Raw genomic sequence first — 22565 nt, 5'->3', positions numbered from 1 at the left:
AGACAGAGTCTCGCTCTGCCGCCCAGGCTGGAGTGCAGTGACCGGATCTCAGCTCACTGCAAGCTCCGCCTCCCAGGTTTACGCCATTCTCCTGCCTCAGCCTCCTGAGTAGCTGGGACTACAGGCGCCCACCACCTCGCCTGGCTAGTTTTTTGTATTTTTTAGTAGAGACGGGGTTTCACCGTGTTAGCCAGGATGGTCTCGATCTCCTGACCTCGTGATCCGCCCGTCTCGGCCTCCCAAAGTGCTGGGATTACAGGCTTGAGCCACTGCGCCCGGCAATTAAAATTTTTTAAATTTAAAACTTTTCTTTAAATTGAGACAAGTTCTTGCTCTGTTGCCCAGGCTGGAGTGCATTGGTGCAATCATAGCTCACTGCAGCCTCAAACTCCTGGGCTTAACCCATCCTTATGCCTCAGGATCCTGAGTAGCTGGGACTACAGGTGCGCACCACCGTGCCTGGCTAATTTTTAAATTTTTTTTGTGGAAACAGAGTCTTACTGTGTTGTCCAGGCTGGTCTCAAACTCCTAGTCTCAAGCAATCCTCCCTCCTCGACCTCCCAAAGTGCTGGGATTATAGGCACAAACCACCACACCCCTCTTTCTGGTCCTTGATGGAAAAAGTTTGCAGACCCCTGGTCTTGGTAGGCAAGAATACTTAAGAGTGCATCAGATGAGTATGATCCTTCTGTTGTTGTTGTTGTGACAGGGTCTGTGTTGCCCAGGCTGCGGTGCAGTGGCAGAATCACGACTCACCACAGCCTCAATCTCCCAGATTTAGGTGATCCTCCCACCCCAGCCTCGCTAGTAGCTAGAACTACAGGCGCCTGCCACCACACCAGGCTAATGTTTGTGTTTTTTGTAGAGACGGGGTTTCACCATGTTGCCCAGGCTGGTCTTGAACTCTGGGCTCAAGTGATCCACCCATCTTAACCTCCCAGAGTGCTAAGATTACAGCCATGAGCCACTGTGCCTGGCTATGTGTGATCTTTTTGATATAAATCTTTTTTTTTTTTTTTTTCTTCAAGACAAGAGTTTCACTCTTGTTGCCCAGGCTGGAGTACAGTGGCATGATCTTGGCTCACTGCAACATCTTCCTCCTGGGTTCAAGTGATTCTCATGCCTCAGCCTCCCTAGTAGCTGGGATGACAGGCACACGCCACCATGACCAGCTCATTTTTTATTTTTAGTAGAGACGGGTTTCTCCATGTTGGTCAGGCTGGTTTCGAACTCCTGACCTCAGGTGATCTGCCTGCCTCGGCCTCCCAAAATGCTGGCATTACAAGTGTGAGCCACCGTGCCTGGCTTTGATGTAAATCTTATGTATTTTCTCTGCTTAGAACTCTGAATGGCTTTTACTACCACTTAGAGTAAACTCCGAGGTCTGTGCTGTGTCCTGCAGAGTCCTGTATGATCCAGCGACCTCTCCAGAAGCGTTTCCTACCACAGGCACTCTCACTTAGCCGCATGTCTCCTTGCTGTTCCTTAAACATGCCCAGCACATCTCTTGCCCGAGGGCCTCAGCACTTGCTGTGGCGTTTGTCTAAGGCCTTCTTCCCCGAGATGCCAACACAGCTCTCCCCGAGTCCACGAGGTCTCTGCCCCAGTGCCGCCGCCCCGGTGCGTCCTGCCCTGCCTCCCTTCGCGCTCTTGCCCTTCCCCAGCTGTGCTTTTCTTCACAGCACCTGTCCACCAAGTGGGGCATTTATATTTATTTATGTGTCTGGCACACAAATGGGTGTTCAGTAAATGTTTGTTGGATGAAGAAAAAATAATTGAAACAAATTCTCTGAGTTAGATCCTGTTCCGAGGACTTTACATATATTAATTTATTTTATTCTCACAAGGAAGGCTATCCGCACACAGAGAGGGCCCCAGATGCCCTCCATCTGTAAATGCCCCTCCAGGTCGGGGAGGTGATGGTTAGGGGAGAGTCCCCACAGTCAGCCGTCACTCCCGAAGTGATGAGGACTTGCTTGTGCATGAAGGACAGCCCTGCCACCTCCGCTTCACCGAGCGTCTCTCTGCGGTGCCCCTCAGGATGGCCCAGGGCTGGGGTTCAGGCCCTGGATTCAGGCCAGCTGCCACGTCCCTCCCTCAGTGGGGCTCAGTTCCCTGGCTGTTAGGAGGCTCAGGAGAGGAGGTAAACGTGAAGGCACTGGCGCAGGGCCTGCCCGTGGCAGCCTTTGGCACACGCAGCGCCAGTGCCTTTCTTACCTCTCTCTCCTCGGCCACCAGCATCTCTTTTGTGGAGGATGCTGGGGTCTCCTCTCACTACCCCCAGTCGGTAGCCCGCACAGCAGCTACTGACTTCAAACAGAAATCGGAGCCTGTTCCCCCGTGACTAAAACCCTTCAGCGACTTCCTGTGGTGCTGAGGGTAAGACCGAGATCTCTAACATGGTGGCATGTAGAGCCCGGAGTGGTCTGGGCTTGCCCTCCTCCCTGTCCTCATCTTCTTCACTCCCCTCTGTTGGCTCCAGCCATTCTGGCACCTGTGCGCCTTCCACAGACACCCCAGCTTGCTCCTGCCCTGAGGTCTTCGCCACACAGTTCCCTCTGCCTGGGTTCCTTTCCCTCCCAATCCCCTGCCTCCTTTCCTCCATTTCATTTGTTTCACAGCTGTGTGCCAAGGGCCTGTTCTAGGCACTGGGGATGGCCACTGTTCAGGTCCTGGTTTAAAGATCACCTCCTCAGGCCTCCTCTGACTGCCCTCTGAGAAGGAGTCTCCCTGTTTGGCCCCCACCTTGGAGCTTCAACACACTTGTCTTCCCCTTCAGGTCAGGAGCCCCGATGGGCTTGTCCCCTGCTGCATCCTCAGTGCCGTGAACAAGCCTGGTGCACAGAAACACTTCACATTTGCAGGCCGGCTGGGCGAACTCTCATGACAGCCTTCTGAGACCTCACTGTGCCGGGCACTGCTCTCAGCACTTTTATGTCCAGGGTCTCATTTCACCCTGATAGGACCCTCTAGTGCCTCACCCACCGAGGCACAGGAAGGGCATACAGCCTGCCCTGTGTTGGCCTGCAGGAAGGGGCAGAGCTGGGATCCACGCCCAGGCCATCCCCCAGAGCCTGTCCTCTCACCCACTGTGAGGTCCCCAGCTGGTGTGGAAGGCAGGCAGCGCATTGGGCGGCAAGGTCCCCACAGCTCCTGGCCCAGAGCCTGGGCTCGCCCTGTACTGTGCCCTTCCCAGTGTTGGTAGGGCGAATGTGGCTCCCCCCATGTCCCTCCCCTGGCCCCGCGACCAAATGAGGATGGGAAGGTTCCGAAAAATACCGATGGGAGAAGTGCTCTTGGAGGTAGAAGTGCCTGGGTTGTGTCCCTGGCTTCTGTAGATGGGCAGATGAGCCTCTCTGTGCTTCGGTCTTGTCGTTTAGCATGAAGTGAATGGCAGTACCTACTACACAGGGTTGCGGGAGGGTGACAGGAGTCCTCCCGCAGAGCACACAGTGGCACCAGCCTCCGCAAGTGGAAGGTGTTCGTGGGACTGCTGTTGAGGGGCGGGGCTGGGGGCCCCTCTCTGAAAGGCGGGTGCAGATCATGGCTTCCGAGGAGAGTTCTTCCTTCGCTTTGCCCCTGGGCTCCCTGGCTGGGTCCCACGAACCTTGCCTAGAGAGGGCCCCTGCTTTACCCTCCTGGGTCTGGGTCCCACGAACCTTGCCTAGAGAGGGCCCCTGCTTTACCCTCCTGGGTCTGGGTCCCACGAACCTTGCCTAGAGAGGGCCCCTGCTTTACCCTCCTCGGCCTCACGTAGCTTCAGCAGCTTCGCTGAGGCTCAGGGTGGTGCTGAGGAGGAGTAGGCTGTGCACAGGTGAGTCGCAGCTCCGCCACGTCCCTGCTGTGTGACCTTCACAGGTGACTCCACCTCCATGTGCCTCGGTCCCCACAGCAGAAATGCTGGCTCTTGAGAATTGCAGTGCTCTTGAGAGTCAAGCAAGGTGGTGTCTGGAGCTGGCCATTCAGTATTGTTATTTTTACAGTGGTGGTTTCCCCAGGGCTCTCCTCTGGGGGCTAGAAGATACTTGAGGCCCAGCTTCAGGGGGAGCTCCCCTTTGCCCCAGACCCCATGTTGCAAACCCTTGAGAAGGATCCTGGACAGAGGCCCTTGCTTTTCGTCTGGAATTCCGAATGCTGCAACCTTGCAACTTTGATCCAGTTAGAATTGGATCGGAGGCTTGTCAGGCAGCAGGCGAGCTCCAGTTACTCCCAGATAACCTCCTGCCTCGCTGTGGTTTCTGGAGCTCTCTGTAGGGTGGGCAGTGGCAGCCAGGGTAGGTGGGGTAGGCCCGCCCCTGCAGGTGTCTTCGGCACCCTCCCCAAGTTGAGTGCCTTCCGCCCAGCCCTGTGTGCGGTGCTGTGTGCCCACAGTCCACCAACCTCTTAGCCCCAGGCCCTGGTTGGGACTAAGAGAGCTGGGAGGGCTGAGCTCGTCCAGGTGGCAGAGCCACTCTTGGAGCCCCAGCTGGGGTGGCTCCAGGGCCCGTGCTCCTGATTCCCATCTGGAGTAGCCTCCCAGAGCTGCTTCTGGGCTGGTGGTGTGGCTGTGCCGTCTTCCATGTATTCGGGTTCTCTCCACCCCTCTCTTTGAAAACAAAGATGATACCACGCTGTACATCTTAGTCTGCAATCTGCCATCTTCACGTGACAGTCTCTCAAGATTTTTATATATGAAAGACATATTTTCCTTTTTAATATATTCACTGTATCTCTTAGGAGATCTGTGATTTTTTTTTTCTCAATCCACCATCATTTACTCAGAGTCAGCATTAAAAAAATTTAAAATTTGTGAGAGGACAACTATGTCTGATAAAGCATGTCATGGAAGGCTGGGCACGGTGGCTCACACCTGTAATCCCAGCACTTTGGGAGGCTGAGGCGGGCAGATCATGAGGTCAAGAGATCGAAACCATCCTGGCCAACATGGTGAAACCCTGTCTCTACTAAAAATACAAAAATTAGCTGGGCATGGTGACGGGTGCCTATAGTTCTGGCTACTCTGGAGGCTGAGGCAGGAGAATTGCTTGAGCCAGGGAGCCACTGCACTCCAGCCTGGCAACAAAGCGAGACTCTGTCTCCAAAAAGAAAAAAGAAAAAAAAAAACCTGTTGTGGGGTCGGCTCCTGCCCCGTGGCCCCCCCCCCTTTTTTTTTTTTTTTTTGAAAAACAGGAATATTAGTGTAGCGTTTAGGAATTAGGCTATAATTTGTTCCAGAGAGGGCATGGGTTAAAGCGAGTTGAGAAATACTGGCTTGAGACGTTGGGCCAGGGAGTGCAGAAGCCAGCACCTCGCTGCCTGGGTGTGCACCAAGGCTCAGTGTGTGTACGCTCCGCCCGGCTCTGCGCTGGGCCTTGCTGCGCCCTGGCTCTGGGGCCACCTGGACTTTGGCTGCCTCACTCTTTCATTACCCAAGTATCTACCGAGTATCCACCATGAGTTCTGGGTGCAGAACCATGTTCAAAGCAGGTGGAAATCTCCGCCTCCATGGGGTGGACAGAGATGGGTTGTGGGGACTCCAGTCTCTGAGTGGGTGGGGAGGGCAGCGTGTCTTTTGTGATTCCAGCTACCAAGGCTGGAACAACTGCTATTTTTCTGGAATCCAGTTTTTTAATCTGTGCCTCAGTTCCTCCTTTGTAATGGGTGGGAGTGGGAGTGGTTGATGATAGCGAGTGCTTCCCATGTGTTATTAGAGGCTGTTCCTTTTCCTCGACTCCCAGTTCCCTTCCCTGGAGGCAGGCAGGGCTCCAGGATCGTGACTGCTCTGCTGGAGATGTTTGTGCCTGTGTGAGTTTGTGTCCGCAGAAGTTCATTATTTTCTAACTCAGGAGCACAGAACTGTACACTGTTCTTCACCTTCCTTCATTTTGAAATGTTTCATAGAGGCGGGGTCTTCCTGTGTTGTCCAGGCTGGTCTGGAATTCCTGGGCTCAAACCATCCTCCAGCCTCTGCCTCCCAAATTGCAGGGATTACAGGAGTGAGCTGCCTCACCCGGCCCTGCACCTTCCTTTTTTCCTTAAGATGTCTCAGGTCATCCCAAGTCAGCATACAGACCTGCCTCCGTCTTTCCCCCAGCTGCAGAATGTCTCATTGCACAGATGCCTCACAGGCATTCTACCTCACAACAGCCTGTGTGTTAAACACTGCTGTGATATTTCATCAAATCGAAGGTGCTGTCATTGGGGGGGCACCTTATTTCATATAGTGCCAAGAAAAAGGAGTGCCCAGTTAAATCAAGACAGACCCCAACTGTGAGATGCACCTGCATTTCAGCAGTGTCAAAATGTGGAAGGGGGTGCATGGTGGGATGGATGGAAATAGAAGTAGTTTTGCGTGGTACACCAGGAAACGACACTGGGGAGGAATACAGCCCAGCAGGGTGCCCCGGCTTGGATTTTGAAGCCCAATCCCAGCCGCTTGTTCCCTGCCTGACCTTGGGTGGGTGCCCCAGTGCCTCAGGAACACAGGAGCAGTGACACTTGCCCTGGGGCGGGGGCCACCCTGGAAGATGCGTGTGAAGGGCTGGCTGTACTCCCTGTGGCTTATTTAAATCACTGGGATTTGGGAAGTTGCCTACTTGTACTCTTTGAATTTTCTCATTATTAGTAAACATTTTATTTTTCCTATTGGTCATGTGGGTATTTTCTAGACACAAGCAAAATACACAGAGGGTTCAAAATGCATTGGGTTGAAAACACCTAATTGTGGTGTGGTCAAAAATGGGGGATGTGGACAATTTGGTGTCATTCAGCCTAGTATATTTTTCATTTTGGTCTCTGGTCATTTTCACTTATTAGGCAGAACAGTTTGTAAGTATCCAAAGAAAATTCTTTCCTTTTTTTTGCTGATTGCAGTGGCATGATCATGGCTCACTGCAGCCTCCACCTCCTGGGCTCAAGCAGTTCTCCCACCTCAGCCCCCGAGTAGCTGAGACCACAGGCATGTGCCACCACAACACCTGGCTAATTTTTTATCTTTGGTCTCTACAAAATGGGTATCCATGTTGCCTAGGCTGGTCTCAAACTTCTGGATGCAAGCCATCCTCCCACCTCAGTCTCCCAAAGTGCCAGGATTGCAGGTGTGAGCCACCAAGCCTGGCCCAAAGACAGTTCTTTCCCAGCAAGTTCTAAACCATGAGTGACAGAACTAGTTTGTTGTTTATTTTATTATTATTATTATTTATTATTTTGAGATGGAGTCTCACACTGTTGTCCAGGCTGGAGTGCGATGGTGCGATCTTGGCTCACTGCAACCTCCCCCTCCTGGGTTCAAGTGATTCTCCTGCCTCAGCCTCCCAAGTAGCTGGGACTACAGGCGCATGTCACCACACCTGGCTAATTTTTTGTATTTTTAGTAGAGACTGGGTTTTACTATGTTGGCCAGGCTGGTCTCAAACTCCTGACCTCAAGGGATCCTACGCCTCGGCCTCCCGAAGTGCTGGGATTACAGGCGTGAGCCATCGCACCTGGCCTGTTTTTATTTTTTATTTTTGTTTTTTGAAATCTTTTTTAGAGATGGGTCTTGCTGTGTTGCCCAGGCTGGTCTTGAACGCTTGGGCTCAAGCACTTGGCCCACCTCGACCTCCCAAAATGCTGGGATTACAGGTGTGAGCCATAGTACTTAGCTTCTAGTTGACTGTTTTTAAACCAGGCTCCCTTCTGCTGGGACCTGCTTCCTGTCCACCAGCTTCTCTCCTCTACGTCCCTGGGCTGCCAGGACCTCTGTCCCTGCCATGCAGACTCCCTGCTCCCAGCAGACTGTCCCCTCCAGGGATCCTGCGGGCCAGCTCTTGCCTTGTAATGTCTTCGGCTCCTTTGGCTAATGAATGCTGCTGCTTACTCTTGGTTTAACTTTACAAAACATTGGTAACTTATAAACTGGAACTTGTCATTTGTTCTGAAGAATTTACAGGAGCCCTGTCTCTCCCTCATTCAAGGCTCAGGGTGCTGGCTCATTTTCAAGGGGCTGTGAAAAGAGAGGGTCACTCCTTTTTGATCATTTGCCTGCTGCCTGGCTTCAGATGGCCCTCAGGCCGGTCACTTTAGGGAAATTGGTGATCTCTCTTTCTATTCCACTTTTTTTTTTTTTTTTTTTTTAAGACGGAGTCTTGCTCTGTCACAAGGCTGGAGTACAATGGCGTGATCTGTGCTCACTGCAACCTCTGCCTCCTGGGTTCAAGCAATTCTCCTGCCTCAGCCTCTTGAGTAGCTGGGATTACAGGCGCCTGCCACCATGCCCGGCTAATTTTTGTATTTTTAGTAGAGACGGGGTTTTGCCATGTTGGCCAGGCTGGTCTCGAACTCCTGACCTCGTGATCCATCCGCCTCAGCCTCCCAAAGTGCTGGGATTACAGGCATGAGCCACCGCGCCTGGCCTGCGTTCCACACTTACCCGCTCCTCACCATCACAGCCGGGGGTCTGTGGAGTTTCACTCAGGTCCCTTCAGCTCTCTCTGGTTCTGACAGATCTTGCCCAAATTCCCATGGGTATGTGGTCATTTGCTTGCCTGTTGCAGGGGGTGGCTGGGAGGTGGCACTCAGCCCTTTGACTCTGAGGCCCAGGACTCCTGGCTCCTGGGACTCACGTGTGTCCCTGTATAGGGAGGAATGGATGCGGGCCATCCAGATGGTTGCCAACAGCCTCAAGCAGCGGGCCCCAGGTGAGGACCCCATGGACTACAAGTGTGGCTCCCCCAGTGACTCCTCCGCGGCCGAGGAGATGGAAGTGGCGGTCAGCAAGGCACGGGCTAAAGTGGTAAGTGCTGGAAGCAGGGGTGGGGCTGCCAGCCTGTGATGCCCCCCACCCCCATTGCTGGCCCTGCTCTCCTTGGTTTCCATACACAGTTCAGGGGGCTCAGCTGAGAGACAACAGAGCTGCCCTGCAGGGTGGGGTGATTTCAGGTGGCAGGTGCCCTCAGGTCTTCTCCGTGCCCGTGGGGGAGGGGGCAACCCTAGGTGGACCCACTGCAGCTTCGTCTTGGGAGGTGGTGAAGACCTGGCTAGCCCCACGTCAGAGCCCAGCCCTCCCAAGGCCCTGTGCCCGCAGAGCCTGGTCTGAAGGCCACTTCAGAACACACAGTTGCTGCCCAGAGCCTCCCTTCCTGCTCCAGCCTAAGCCGTTTGGCAACAGTGTCTTTTGGTTTTCCTCTTTCTTTTGTTAAAATTTCCTCCCATGGGCCGTGAGCCAGGCGCTGACTGCCCCCACTCTCCCTGTCCCTGGCAGACCATGAATGATTTCGACTATCTCAAACTCCTTGGCAAGGGAACCTTTGGCAAAGTCATCCTGGTGCGGGAGAAGGCCACTGGCCGCTACTACGCCATGAAGATCCTGCGGAAGGAAGTCATCATTGCCAAGGTGCGTGCCCCGGGAACTGTGCTTGCTGGCCCCTGCGGGGGCTGCGGTCTGGAGCCTGACCCTGAGGCCTGGACGCTTACCCACGCTTTCTGCTGCCGTGGGCTTATTTCCCCCATGAGTTCCCTCCAGACAGAAAAGGGGGAGCCTGAGGCCCAGAGAGGAGCAGCAGGCCTTGCTGCTGAGTCCCCACTTCCACCCTCTGGTAGGGGCTGGGGGTGCCTGTGGAGAGAGCGAGCCTGGGGGCCTCACCCAGCAGGTACTGTCAAGGGAGGCTGGGGCCTGTTGGGGAGGCTGTGAGGACGTTCCTGTTGGGGAGGCCAGGGCTCTGCTCAGGGTATCCCAGTTGGAGGCCGGGCCAAGAATGGAATTCTACTTTTTCCCTTATTTGAAGTTTTTGTAGTGGAAGATTCCAAAGATATTCAAAAATTTAAAAAGAAAATAAATATTACGGACCCCCATGTAGCCACTGTCCAGTTTGACCAGTTATCAGCGTTTAGCCAGCCTTGTTTCCTTAGCTCTGCCTGCCTCTCTTGTTCTGGACTACTTTAAGGCCTGTCTTAGACATCACGTCACTTCACTCATCCACACTTGAACACGTGCCCTGACAGATGAAGGCTGTAAAGAATATAATCGTGGTGCTGCCATCAGAGCCAGTCACATTAACTGTTCATTCCTGATGTGGTGATCGGGCCTAAGGCAGCATTCCTCAGCCTCAGCACTGTTGATATTTTGGGACAGATTGTTCTGTGCTGTCGGGGCAGCCCTGTGCATTGTAGGGTTTTAGCAGCACCCCTGGCTTCTACGCACTAAAGCCAATAGTAGCTCCCTAGGTTGTGACAATCAAAAATCACTTTTGGGTTGGGTGCTGCAGCGTATGCTTGTAATTCCAGCACTTTAGAAGGCTGAGGTGGGAGGATCGCTGGACTGGGCTCGTTGACCAGCCTGGGCAACAAAGCGAGACCCTGTCTCTATAAAAATAAATTAGCCGGGCATAGTGGCGTGCACCTGCAGTCCCAGCTGCTCAGGAGGCTGAAGTGGGAGGATCAGTTGAGCCTCAGAAGTTGAGGCTGTAGTGACCCATGTTCACACCACTGCACTCCAGCCTGGGCAACAGAACCAGACCCCCAGCTAAAGAAAAAAAAGACATTAGACATTTTCAGGTGTCCCCTGGGGATCAACTTGCCCCAGGGAGAGCCTGTGTGAAGTTGCTGCAGGTGGCTTCAGATTTTTGGAACCTCTCCTGGTGGTTCTGCTGTACAGTCAATTAGAACCTGAATTAGAGTCACCCAGAGGGCTTGTGAGACAGCGCTGGGCCCACCCTGAGTTTCTGACCCAGTGGGCCTGGGGGTAGGTCCCAGGAATTTGCATTGCTGCCAGTTCCCAGGCAGTGGTGATGTGCCCCGTGTGGGGACCACACCCTGAGAAGCACTGCTTTGCTGTCTAGAGCTTCGTTAGGCCCAGTTCCTTCTTTGGGCAAGAGCGCTGTCTAGGTGGGGCTTCCCACAGCCTGTGGTGGCACCTCGGGGCTCTTGTGATGAATGTTTGTCTCCCCTGCAGGGACATCACAAGTATCTTGCCCCTAGCAGCCTGGTCCCTTCATTGTGACATTGCTGCTGACTTTTCACCTGTGGCTTTGAGAGCCACTGATGACCCTCGTCTGGGTCTGTGATTTGCTGAGGGCTTGCAGGCATTCACATTCCACTCCTGTGATTGTTTCTGCATTTATGGCTAGGAACGGAATTGCATTTCACAAGGCCTTGCTCCCCTTCCTGGGTCGGGGTGGGGTGGGCAGGCATGGTGTTGCCCACCAGCCCCTCACCCGCAGTCTGTCTGCAGGATGAAGTCGCTCACACAGTCACCGAGAGCCGGGTCCTCCAGAACACCAGGCACCCGTTCCTCACTGTGAGTTGCCCTCCCTTTCCCAGACAGTGTGAGGCCAGCCTTTGGACAGCTCAGAGAAAGAGCCCAAATCTTCTGCTACAAAGCACAGCCTTGGGGGAGGCCAGGCGGCCAGGGCACGGTGTTGCTGCGCCCTGCCAAGTCATCCGAACCGAGACGTGTGGGGGTGGGCAGGCTCAGGGAGTGGGAGGGTGACAGCTTCTTCAGAGATGGTGGCTTTGTATAAGCACTTGAACCAACTGAAGATAACACATTATTCGATGGCTGCTGTCTCTATGAGTTAGGGCACTTAGCCCAGCTGGTTGAAGTAGAAATATTATTTTGTTTTTGTTTTTGTTTTCAGATATGCTCATAGAAGCAGATGTGTTAGCATTGTGTTGTCTGTCCGCTTGGACTGAGTAGATGCCTATTTGGGCTGCAGTCTCCATCGAGGCCAGTGGCCACCAGTTAAATGGATTAGATTAAGGATGGCTTATGTGTCATTTCTTTATCTCAGTTACTGTCCAGGTATCCTATTAAGCCACAGTACTTTTTCAGATAAACTCTTATGAGGTACCTCAGTGTAGAAAACAGAATAGTTGAGTTGTCATGAGCTGAGGGACCCCCTGTCCATCCTGTTGTTGAAGTTGGCTCCCAAGCCTTTGCCACTCCCAGCCACAGCAGACATCACTTGTGTGTGTAAGTTGAACACATTTTACCGTAAAAACAAGAGCCCTGGTTGCTCAGTACAGCTCTAGTTTTCCCCTGGCTGTGCCTGATGGAGGCAGAGGACAAGATGGTTCAGCATGTAACCCTTTCCTACCCGCAGAGCCATGCCTTCACTTAACGCCCCAAAAGGTGCAGCCAGTATGTGAACCCCATCTGGCTGATTCCCGGGGGCCCCAGCCAGGGCAGCGTGTATGTGTGCAGAATAAGCAGGGCCAGGGCCCTGCCCTGGTGTGGCTCAGCAGAGTCCTCCTCCCTCCCACCTCCTACCCTGCTGCCTTCATCCACCAGGCGCTGAAGTACGCCTTCCAGACCCACGACCGCCTGTGCTTCGTGATGGAGTACGCCAACGGTGGCGAGGTGAGCCGCGGCTGCCTTGGCTTTGCCCTCTGGGGCCTTCTTCTTTAGGGTGGGGCGGGTTGGAGAGGAGCTGTGGGTGAGATGGAAGGGTGGAGGGAAATTTCAATGTCATCTTGTGCTCCTCTCCCTTGAGGCAGGCGGCATCATCTCCATTTTGGGGGGCGGTCACTGAGGCTCAGAGAGGTTCAGTGGCTTGCCCAGGTTCACACAGCTAGTGAGTGGGTGGGTCAGGTCCACACCAGTCCAGAGAGGTGTGGAGAGGGCTGTGGGGCAACAGCACTGGGAAGGATGGTCTTAAAGGCCCCAGAAAAGGCTCCCAAGGGTTAAAACCTAGCAGCCCTCTGTTCCCGTGTCCTTCCGAAGTGGATTCCAGCAGCCACTCAGCTCCCCCTCACAGAGTTACCTCACTTCTGTCACCCACTGCTTGCCTCGCGCCTTCTCTGTGCAGCGGTTGGCACGCCTGTATTGGGATGGGAGGTTTGCTCATCTGTCCGATCTGGGCTTGCCCACGGCCTATTGTTACTTGGTCATGACGTGTGCTTCTCTTTGCCTCCATGCTGTCCTCCCTCCTCTGTCTTGGATGTCCCTGTCATACCCTCTTGTGGGTGTCTCCTGGTGGACCCTCGCCCTTCACCCCCAGCTCTGTGTCACTCGTGAGCTTCTGCGCTGTGCCTTGCTTGGTCCCTGTAGCTGTCACTTACTGGTTCATGACACAGGTGTCACCACATCACTGGGCTGGGGTAGGGGGTTGGGAAGGTGAGGGCATGTGGGTGGGCTGGGGCCTGACCTCCTCTCCTCACCCCTTCCTCCCGCAGCTGTTCTTCCACCTGTCCCGGGAGCGTGTCTTCACAGAGGAGCGGGCCCGGTTTTATGGTGCAGAGATCGTCTCGGCTCTTGAGTACTTGCACTCGCGGGACGTGGTGTACCGCGACATCAAGGTTAGTGGCAGGGTGTGCACCAGGCTGACCTGTGGCACGCACACCACATGGGACTCACACTGGGGAGGTGGGACTGAGGCCTTCTGCCCTCATTCGCCAAGCTTCCCACCAAGGTCCAGGGTGGTGGTTCTGTAGCAAGTGGCCCCAAGTAGGGACCTTTCCAAGCCTCCCACGAGCACTCCTAGGCCGCTAGTGGAGTGTGAACTGACACAATCCCTACTTTATTTATTTATATTTATTTATTTATGAGGAGTCCTGCTCCGTTCAGTGCAGTGGTGCGATCTCGACTCACTGCAACCTCCGTCTCCTGGGTCCAAGCTATTGTCCTGCCTCAGCCTCCTGAGTAGTTGAGATTACAGGTGCCCGCCACCGTGCCCAGCAAATTTTTATATTTTTAATAGAGATGGGGTTGCACCATGTTGGCCAGGCTGGTCTCAAACTCCTGACCTCGTGATCCACCCACCTCAGCCTCCCAAAGTGCTGGGATTACAGGTGTGAGCCACCGCACCCAGCCAAGTTTAGAAGATAGTTCGGCAGTGTGTGCACAAGAGAAGTGGGGACGCACATTCACCTTAGAAAGTGTCCCCCCCACTCAGCAGCAGGACTCACTGTAGCCCCAACTGGAACAACCCAAGTGCCCACTGTGAGGAGAGGTCAGACCCACTGTGGAGTGTTCGCACAGTGGGGTGCCACACAGCAGTTAGGAATGAGCTACGGCGACACGCGACAGTGTGGACGCATCTCATAGGCTAATGTCGAGGGAAAGCCGCACAGAGGAGGTGGGTCCGCAGTTCACAGGCGTGTCTGTGTGCCGTGGCACAGACGGGAAGTAAAGGTTAATTCTTGTGGGGGATGGTCAGTAACTGGGAGGGGCACACAGGGCCTTCCAGGGGGAGATGCCATCTCAGCCTCGCAAGCAGCTGGGACTATAGGTGTGTGCCACCATGCCTGGCTAATTTATTTTTCATATTAAAAAATATGGAGATGGGGTCTTGCTGTGTTGCCCAGGCTGGTCTCAAACTCCTGGGTTCGAGCAGTCCTGCCGCCTAAGCTCCCCAAAGTGTGAGCCACTTTGCCTGGCTGCTTATTTCATAATTAAAAGACAAAAAGTCTAGGAAAAAAAAAAAATAGAAGAAAGCTTGTGCCCCCATGTTCAAACGTAAGAACCTGCAGCTGACAGTGGGGGCAGTGGGTGGACAGGGCCTGGCTCTCGGTTCTCCCTGCCCAGCTGTTTCCAGGTACCCTGGGGGTGGGCCAGGGTGTGGGGAGGGTTGGGTCTGACCTCTCTCTGAGCCTCAGAGGGTGAGGCTGTGTGCGCTGGGCCCAGCTTGGCATGGGAGGGTTGATGTCCAGGAGCCCCTGGCATCTTTCCCTGGAAGGAAAGGCTGGGGTAGCAGGAACCCCTCGGAGCACACGCCTGAGATCCACTGACTTTTGCAACAGCTGGAAAACCTCATGCTGGACAAAGACGGCCACATCAAGATCACTGACTTCGGCCTCTGCAAAGAAGGCATCAGTGACGGGGCTACCATGAAAACCTTCTGTGGGACCCCGGAGTACCTGGCGCCTGAGGTGTCTGGGGATTGCGGGGGGGTAGGAACATGGGAGGCCAAGGGAAGGGGGAACCCCCAGACCTGTGTGTTTCCAGCCCAGATGCCCTGAGGGCAGGACTGTGATGCCAGCCTCAGGGCCACGGGCCCAGCCCTCATTTCCCCTCCATCCTCAGGTGCTGGAGGACAATGACTATGGCCGGGCTGTGGACTGGTGGGGGCTGGGTGTGGTCATGTACGAGATGATGTGCGGCCGCCTGCCTTTCTACAACCAGGACCACGAGCGCCTCTTCGAGCTCATCCTCATGGAAGAGATCCGCTTCCCGCGCACGCTCAGCCCCGAGGCCAAGTCCCTGCTTGCCGGGCTGCTTAAGAAGGACCCCAAGCAGAGGTGAGGGCTGGCATCGGCCCCGTCCAGTCCAGCCCAGCCCAGCACCACCTGCTGCCACTGTCCCTGCGGCCTGGAGGGGGCAGCGTTCACAATGGCGCTCGCTTGTGGGGTCGCAGTGTGTGTTGTCCCCACACAGCCCCTGAAAATGTCCACAGTGGCACTTAGGGAGTGCTCCCCCCAGGGCAGGCCCATCCTTGACAGTGCCTTACGGGGGACACTTTTATGGGGACACTGAGAAACAGGGCATCCCTAGGCCTGGCTGGGGCCGCCAAACCATATGTGGCAGAGCCAGGATAGGAACTGAGCCTGCCCTGCTAACTCCCTTTCTGGACTCAAGGGTGAGGCCAGGCTGTGAGGACACATGGGTCCAGGTTGCTGACTCCCTGGCTCGGACCCTGGGCAAGTGAGCTCCCTCCCTGAGCCTCGGTTTCCTCCTGTGAAGTGGTGGTTTGTGGTCAAGACAGAATCATTAAAGGCCATACAGGGCCTGCCTGTGCCGAAAGCCCGTCTCCCCGAACCCAGCCGCTCTGGGAGGCAGGTGCTGATGGCCATCTCTGCCCAGGCTTGGTGGGGGGCCCAGCGATGCCAAGGAGGTCATGGAGCACAGGTTCTTCCTCAGCATCAACTGGCAGGACGTGGTCCAGAAGAAGGTGAGCCCCCACTGCCTGCCCCAGCTGGACCCTCAGGGGCCTGGCCCGCTCGTGCTGACCTTGGTTGATGCCTCCTGGCCTCAAGGTCCCTGAGCCTGAGCTCCTCTCCTCCGTAGCTCCTGCCACCCTTCAAACCTCAGGTCACGTCCGAGGTCGACACAAGGTACTTTGATGATGAATTCACCGCCCAGTCCATCACAATCACACCCCCCGACCGCTGTGAGTGCCTGGGGCCCCCGCGCTGGTGTGCCTGCCCTGGTGGTGGAGGGATGGGGTCTGCTTTTAACCCACTTCTCGAGGAAGGCCCTTGAAGGCCCCTGCTTCATGTCTGGGAGGTCTCCCCCAAGGTCTGCTCTCAGGTCCTTTTGCTGTTGGTCCTCTTTGGACCTGGTGAGGCCACCAGGAGCCATTGGCTGCAGCACATTCTGGAGCTCAGTGCGGGGGTTCAGGGCAGGAGACAGCCAGGTCTGTGAGGCTGGCTGGGTTCACTGCTTTACAGCTGTTTGAGTTCTTACTCTGAACCCAGCCCGGTGCTGGGCTATGCTGGGGACACAGCACTGATTGAGCCAGCCCTGGGCCCTGCCCTGGAAAGCTCCCAGCCCAGTTAGGGTGGATGGCCTGGAGTGGTCAGGGCTAGGCTGTGGGAGCCCAGGGACTAGGGAATCCCAGAGGAAATAGCTGACATGGCCTGCAGTTAGGGAGGGCTTTCTGGAGGAGGAAGCAAACACGTCAGCTGGCCAGAGGAATGGGAGGAATGGCATGTGGGATGCCAGCAATGGGAGAAGCATGGCACAGCCAAGGACAGGCAGCAGCCGGGAAGAAGAGAGGGCATGGGGCTGGAGTGCAAGGGTCTGGGGGCCACTGGGAGGGGTGGGGACTGCTTGCATGGGGGGAGCCAACCAGGGAAGGGTTTCGTAGAGAGAGGGACAGGGTTAAAGAAGGCCTTTAGAAAGCCGCCCCCCGGGCTGCCTGTGGAGAATGGATGGGAGGGCGCGAGAGGCAGGCCAGGACAGGGCTCTGGGCTGGACCCTGGCGTGGTGGTGTATGGAACAGAGAGAAAGTGGGAGGCTCAGAAGGCCCTGCCAGCTGTGGGGCGCATGGGCAAGGGCACAGGAAACTCCCAGAGGAGGCTGCCCGGGGCTCAGGTTTGGGGAGTGGAGCCGTGGCTGAGGGGCTCCATTGCGGAGGGAGGTTTCTGGGCCTTTCCTGGCTGTCCTGTGGGCAGCCCCCGCCAGCTGGGGCCATTTCCCCAGGGAGTCTGGGCAGGTGTCCCAGGCCCTCTCCTGACCGGTCCTCCCCATCCACCTCCGCCGCCCGCAGATGACAGCCTGGGCTTACTGGAGCTGGACCAGCGGACCCACTTCCCCCAGTTCTCCTACTCGGCCAGCATCCGCGAGTGAGCAGTCCGCCCACGCAGAGGACGCACGCACGCACGCAGCCATCACCGCCGGGTGGTTTTTCCCCCTAACTTTTTACTTTGCCTTTTTGGTTTGTGTCCCCACCCCCACCCCCACCTCCTCACCCCCTTTCCAGTTCTTCTTCAGGCCCCTCCCAGACGCACCCCAGCAGCCCCTGCAGCCCCTGCAGCCCCTGCAGCCCCTGCCTCCAGCCTCACCTTTGTGCCCAGACTCTCTTTTGGGATACTCCATCTCTCGCCCAGGCCTGGGCTGTTGGAGAGATTCAGGTTTTAATCTACACAAGCCCCAGTGAGGGGTGAAGCCTGACGCCCGGGGCCTGCCTGAGTTTCTGGCCCGGGTGTCGTGCTAGTGGCTGCCTCCGCGCTGCTGCTTCCGGACGAAGGCTGCCTTATGGTGGGACGCGACACCCGGCAGACAGTGGTGCTGCCTTCCAGGCCCCGTGGCCTAGGCTAGGAGTGGCCAGGCACGGGGCGGTCCAACCCCCCACCTGCTGTCCCCCCATGGGGGCAGAAAAGCAATAATGTCCAGGGGCAGGCAGGGGCCCTTGGGAGCTGCAGGGTTGGGGGTTAGGGCTGCTCCCTGGTGAATGGAGCCAGGTCCCAGGATCTGCGCCATGGGGAACCGGGAGGGGCCGGGCTGGGCGCCGCCTCCTGGTCCTGTCTCCTCTCCACCAAGCTGCCCTCACCCTATGGATTGAGGCAGGAGGAACATTTGGGGGCAAAGCTGCCTGCCTCCCAGCCCCGTGCCTTACTAGGGCTTCCTTCCAGCTGGCCTTACCTCCTGCTGGACCCCAGGCCTGGCCTAACCCCATTGGGGGCTGTGGGTTGGGCTCACCCCCTTCTCGGCGGGGGTGGAAGGGCACTAGCCTCGGCTGTTACAATCTTACACCGGACAGTATTGGGCCGCATGGACTTGGTCAGGGAGGGGTGGGGGTGGGCATCTCCGGTAGCTATTGGGGTGGGGGTCCTCTGAGAAGGGAGACTCCTAGGCTCCCTCATCCCTTCCTCTCCCCAGGGCCCCATGTTCTGCAGCCTTAAGGTTGAACGTGAACGCACGTCCATGTCAGCGCTGTGGGACTCCTGTGCGTGCCTCGGACTGCGTGTGTCGGCGGGATGCAGGCACACGTGGGTGTGTGTGCATGTGTGTTGTGTGTGAGGGCAGCGTGTCCTCCAGTGTGTGTGGTGTGTGGGCTTGGGCCCCATCCCTGGCCCGAGCATTTCATCCTGTGGGGGAGGGGTGCTGACCTAGTGGGAGGAGCCCCGCCTTGATCCATGAGCTGCCCTGCCCACGCCTCCCCTCCCTACAGCAACACCTCTGGGTGTTTGGAGTTCAGCTTTTGTGGGTTTGCTCTCCCTACCCCATCTCCTGTACGATGCAGTTCATGGCAGGGTGGGGAGGGTGGGATTGGTTCGGGTGGGTGAGGGTCTTTTTCCTCTGTGTGCGATGTCGTTATCTGACAGTTCTCCTCCGTCCCTACTGGCCTTTCTCCTCGTGTTCATATTTGTACGGTACAAGCAATAAAGACACTCATTTCAGACCAGGGCCCAGCCTGCACTCACGCCGGCCCAGCCACTCTGGGCCTTGCCTTGGTGATGGAGTCGGACCCCTGGGCCCCAGCTCCTCCTGTAGTAGTCGCTCCCTTCAGCAAGCAGGGCGCTGAGCAGGGGCGTGGAGGTGAGAAGGAGCTCAGGGCCAGGGCAGCTGGGGTGTGTGCAGGAGCTCAGGCTGGAGAGGGTGGGTGCAGCTGGTGCTGTGGGGCTGAGGGGTGTGGGGAGGCTCCGCGCTTGTGGGGGTGTGGTGGACAGAGACCACTCCAGGCCCTCAGTGCTGCTTAAGCTAAGAGAGGTGGGGCGGAGGGACAGGGCTGGAAGATCTGGGTAGTCCAGTATGAGGAGGGTGCCTGTGCTGTCACTGAGTGAGAGGCGGTGGTTCATTCCGCAGGGCTGCCGAGCCTTAGAGGGGGGCATTCCTGTCCTGCCCCACCTCCCCATTTATGCTGCCACCCGGAAGCCTCGAGGCCCCCAAATTCCAGTACAGACCCAGTGGTGTGTTCATGGTGGCATGGCTGCTGTCTCCTGGGAGCTCCTGAGCGTTTGGTTGGAACCCCGTTCAGCTTGGGGTCAGCCCTCCGCTAGGCGCTGCCCTTTAGCCTGGCTGTGTCTGGGCCCCTGCACTTCCCATGCTTGAGTCACGTGGCCACATGGCCGGGCACTGGCCGGATGGCACGCCTCCCCCAGCCAGGGACCAGGGACCAGAGCTTTGGCCTGCCCTGCTGAGCCCTGCTGTGCAGAGGGCCTGGCACAGATGAATTTGAGATTTTGCCACAAGGTGTTAGCACTTCACACCCGTTGAGTCTTTGAGATTTTAAGTGAATATAAGCAGAAAAAGATCCAATTTACAGAAATCAGAGTTAGCTACAGCTAAGACTCGTGTTCGGTTGGGGTTTTTTAGTTTGTCTTTCTAAAGTCCTGTGTACCTTAATTTAATTACAAAAGTCTACTCTGGTGGTCATAAGCAGGCAGGCCTTATAAAGAGAGGCCTTTTACTCTTCCTTCTCGTCCCAGCCCCGAATTGACCCACGTTGCTGCTGCTCACACCACGGTGACGCAAGTCTCGTGTGGGCACAGGCCTGGCTACCTCATCTTGTTAGTGGCTCTCTCCTCTTCCACAGGATGGGGGCCCACAGCTGCAGCAACCGGCCCCATAGTTGAGCACATGTGGTTATCCTATAGAGCTTTTCCCAAGGAGGGTGTTTGAACTTAGAGTCTTAATAAAATCTTACCAAATAAATTTTGAGTAGAATAATCGTCTTTTGCAATGTACATTTTAAAAATTTCACAAGTTCTTTTTTGTATATAAAGAACAGTAGACTGGGCACAATGGTTCACGCCTGTAATCCCAGCACTTTCAGAGGCCGAGGCGGGCGGCTCTCTTGAGCCCAGGGGTTTGAGACCAGCCTGGGCAACATGGGGAGACCCTCATCTCTACAAAAAATACAAAAATTAGCTGGGCATGGTGGTGCATGCCTGTCATCCCAGCTGACTTGGAAGGCTGAGGTGGGAAGATCACTTGAGCCCAGGAGTTTGAGGCTGCAGTGAGCTGTGATTGCGACACTGCACTGCAGCCTGGGACAGTGAGACCGTGTCTCTAGAAAAAAAAAAAAACGATACATGCCATTAAAAAAGACAGTAAAGCAGGAGTATAAGAAAGTAAATTCACCCAAGGTCTCAGGACCTTGAGTACTCGCTTTGGTGCTGATTACCTCTGTGCAAATGGACACAGCATAATAAATTGGTAGTTTCCTGCTCTTTTTGCATCATCTTTTCCAGTTAATGTGAAGCCTCTGGGGGCTGCCCTGTGTGCATTGATGACTGTGTTGAGTCAGGGGTAGCAGTGAGATTCCCTTTTAGCTGCTGCATTTGGGGAACTCAGACTTTCCAGCTGCTTCCTCAGGGTAGACTCCTCAACCGGTTCAGCCGCCCTGTTAAAAGGAATTGACTTGGTTTCATTTGGTGCTACCAGCAGTCCTGTAATAAACTTTAGCTATCTGTCTGTACTGTGCTTGTGCTTTTGTTTGTCGTCTACATCCCACGATTTTAACGTCCAATACCTTCCCAAAAAAGTGTAGCCATTCACATAAATAAATTTTGAAATAATTGGAGACTTGCAGAAAACTTTGAAAAATAATACTGTACTAAGATTATTCCAGGCCTGGGGCAGGAAATGTACAAGATGAGCCTGGGGCGTCTTGCAGTGCCTGAAAGTAAGCACAGATGTGCCTAAGTCACAGGGACACAGGAGCCAGCAGAAAGCTCCCAGTGGTCAAAGCTGAGAAGAATTTGAACAAAATAAATAGCATAATATTGGGTTTTCACCCAAAATGTGAAATAAGTCTACTGCTAAGTGACAAAATGGTGTGAATACACAAATCTACACAAAATCATAAGTAATTTCTGTAGACAGCCTTCAAGGAGGGCTATGTAACCCCCACTTCTTAGGTGTGGGCTGCAGTAGCTCCTCCAAAGAGTGCAGTGTGGAGAGGGGGGAAAAGTAACTTTTCAGTGAAGATCTGACAAACATCACCCAGCCGATCGAGGTCAACATTGCCGATGAATCCCCTTCACGGTGTCCCTTTAATGTGATGTAATAGAAGGGCACTTTCCCTCTGATCCTCCTCCCGCAGACACACACCACCTCCCTGAGAGGAAGCAGACATCAGATCTCAGTTGAGGGATTTGTCTGTCAAGGTGGTTAATCAGAAAAGTCTGAGAAAGTGACACATCCAAGATAAACCGAAGGAGTCATGGTGACTAAATGTGTCCTGAAATAGAACGTAGGGAAAAAGGAAGGCTGAATAAAGCATGGACTTAGTAGATGGATATTGGTCTAACGGATTGTGACAAATGGGGCACACTAATACGAGATGTTCATCGGGGAAATTGGGTGTGGGGTAGGTGGGAACTGTCTATTCAAAAATAAAAGTTATGTAAAAGGGTTACAAAATATACCCTTCACCAGGTTCTTCATAGCATTTTACTTAAAACGGACAAAAATGGGATCGGAATTTTCCATTTAGCCCTCCACCTCCTGCTCCACGTCTGTATACCTTTTCCAGAGAACATTCTGCTACATAACTGCTCTCCAGTTGTCAAGGTCAGGAAGCTAACATTGAAACCGCTGTTCTTTACAGATTTTATAATGTCCGCTAGTGGTCACACTTAATGTCCTTGTATGTTAAAAATTCCTAGCTAATGACCAGGCTCACACGTTGCATCCAGTTGGCAGGTGTGAAACCCACAGGGCAGTTATTTTGCAGTTATTTTTTTTTTTTTTTTGAGACAAGAGTTTCGCTCTGTCACCCAGGCTGGAGTGCCATGGTGTGATCTCAGCTCTCTGCAACCTCGGCCTCCAGAGTTCAAGCGATTCTCCTACCTCAGCCTCCTGAGTAGCTGAGGTGACAGGCACCCACCACCACACCCAGCTAATTTTTGTATGTTTAGTAGAGACAGGGTTTCACCATGTTGGCCAGGCTGGTTTCGAACTGACCTCCAGTGATCCGCCCACCTCAGCTTCCCAAAGTGCTGGGATTACAGGCTGAGCCACTGCGCCTGGCCTAAAGGTTTATTGTTTGTTAAGCTACTTACCTCTCACCATTTGCCCACAAGGAAATTCCTTGTGGACAAGACAGAGTTCAATGTCATCCCTGTGCTTCTGTGAGACAAACCCGTATCTGATGGCTTCCTCTGCCCTATTGTTTGAGCAAGACTAGGCATGGATGACTGTACCTGTAAATCGTGCATTC

General features: G+C 54.8%; 1 protein-coding gene across 22 annotated transcripts in view; it reads left to right on the top strand.

The window, feature by feature from the left end:
* AKT2 (AKT serine/threonine kinase 2) overlaps positions 1-18800 on the top strand; it is a 50901-nt gene extending 32101 nt beyond the window's left edge. For all 22 annotated transcript variants that reach the window (XM_045380204.3, XM_045380201.3, XM_065534362.2 and 19 more), the window contains 10 exons: positions 8599-8752; positions 9221-9352; positions 11189-11254; positions 12248-12316; positions 13132-13254; positions 14698-14826; positions 14981-15195; positions 15758-15845; positions 15962-16064; positions 17166-18800. In XM_045380204.3, coding sequence (XP_045236139.1) covers positions 8599-8752; positions 9221-9352; positions 11189-11254; positions 12248-12316; positions 13132-13254; positions 14698-14826; positions 14981-15195; positions 15758-15845; positions 15962-16064; positions 17166-17245 — 1159 coding nt within the window. In that variant the 3' untranslated portion in view covers positions 17246-18800. The remainder of the gene's footprint in view (positions 1-8598; positions 8753-9220; positions 9353-11188; positions 11255-12247; positions 12317-13131; positions 13255-14697; positions 14827-14980; positions 15196-15757; positions 15846-15961; positions 16065-17165) is intronic.
* Positions 18801-22565: the final 3765 nt, after the last annotated feature.

Source organism: Macaca fascicularis, chromosome 19 (genome assembly GCF_037993035.2).
Source record: "Macaca fascicularis isolate 582-1 chromosome 19, T2T-MFA8v1.1".
In the NCBI taxonomy this organism is placed as follows: Eukaryota; Metazoa; Chordata; class Mammalia; order Primates; family Cercopithecidae; genus Macaca; species Macaca fascicularis.
Note: the sequence above shows the minus strand (reverse complement) of the source record. Positions and strands in the feature narration are given on the sequence as shown.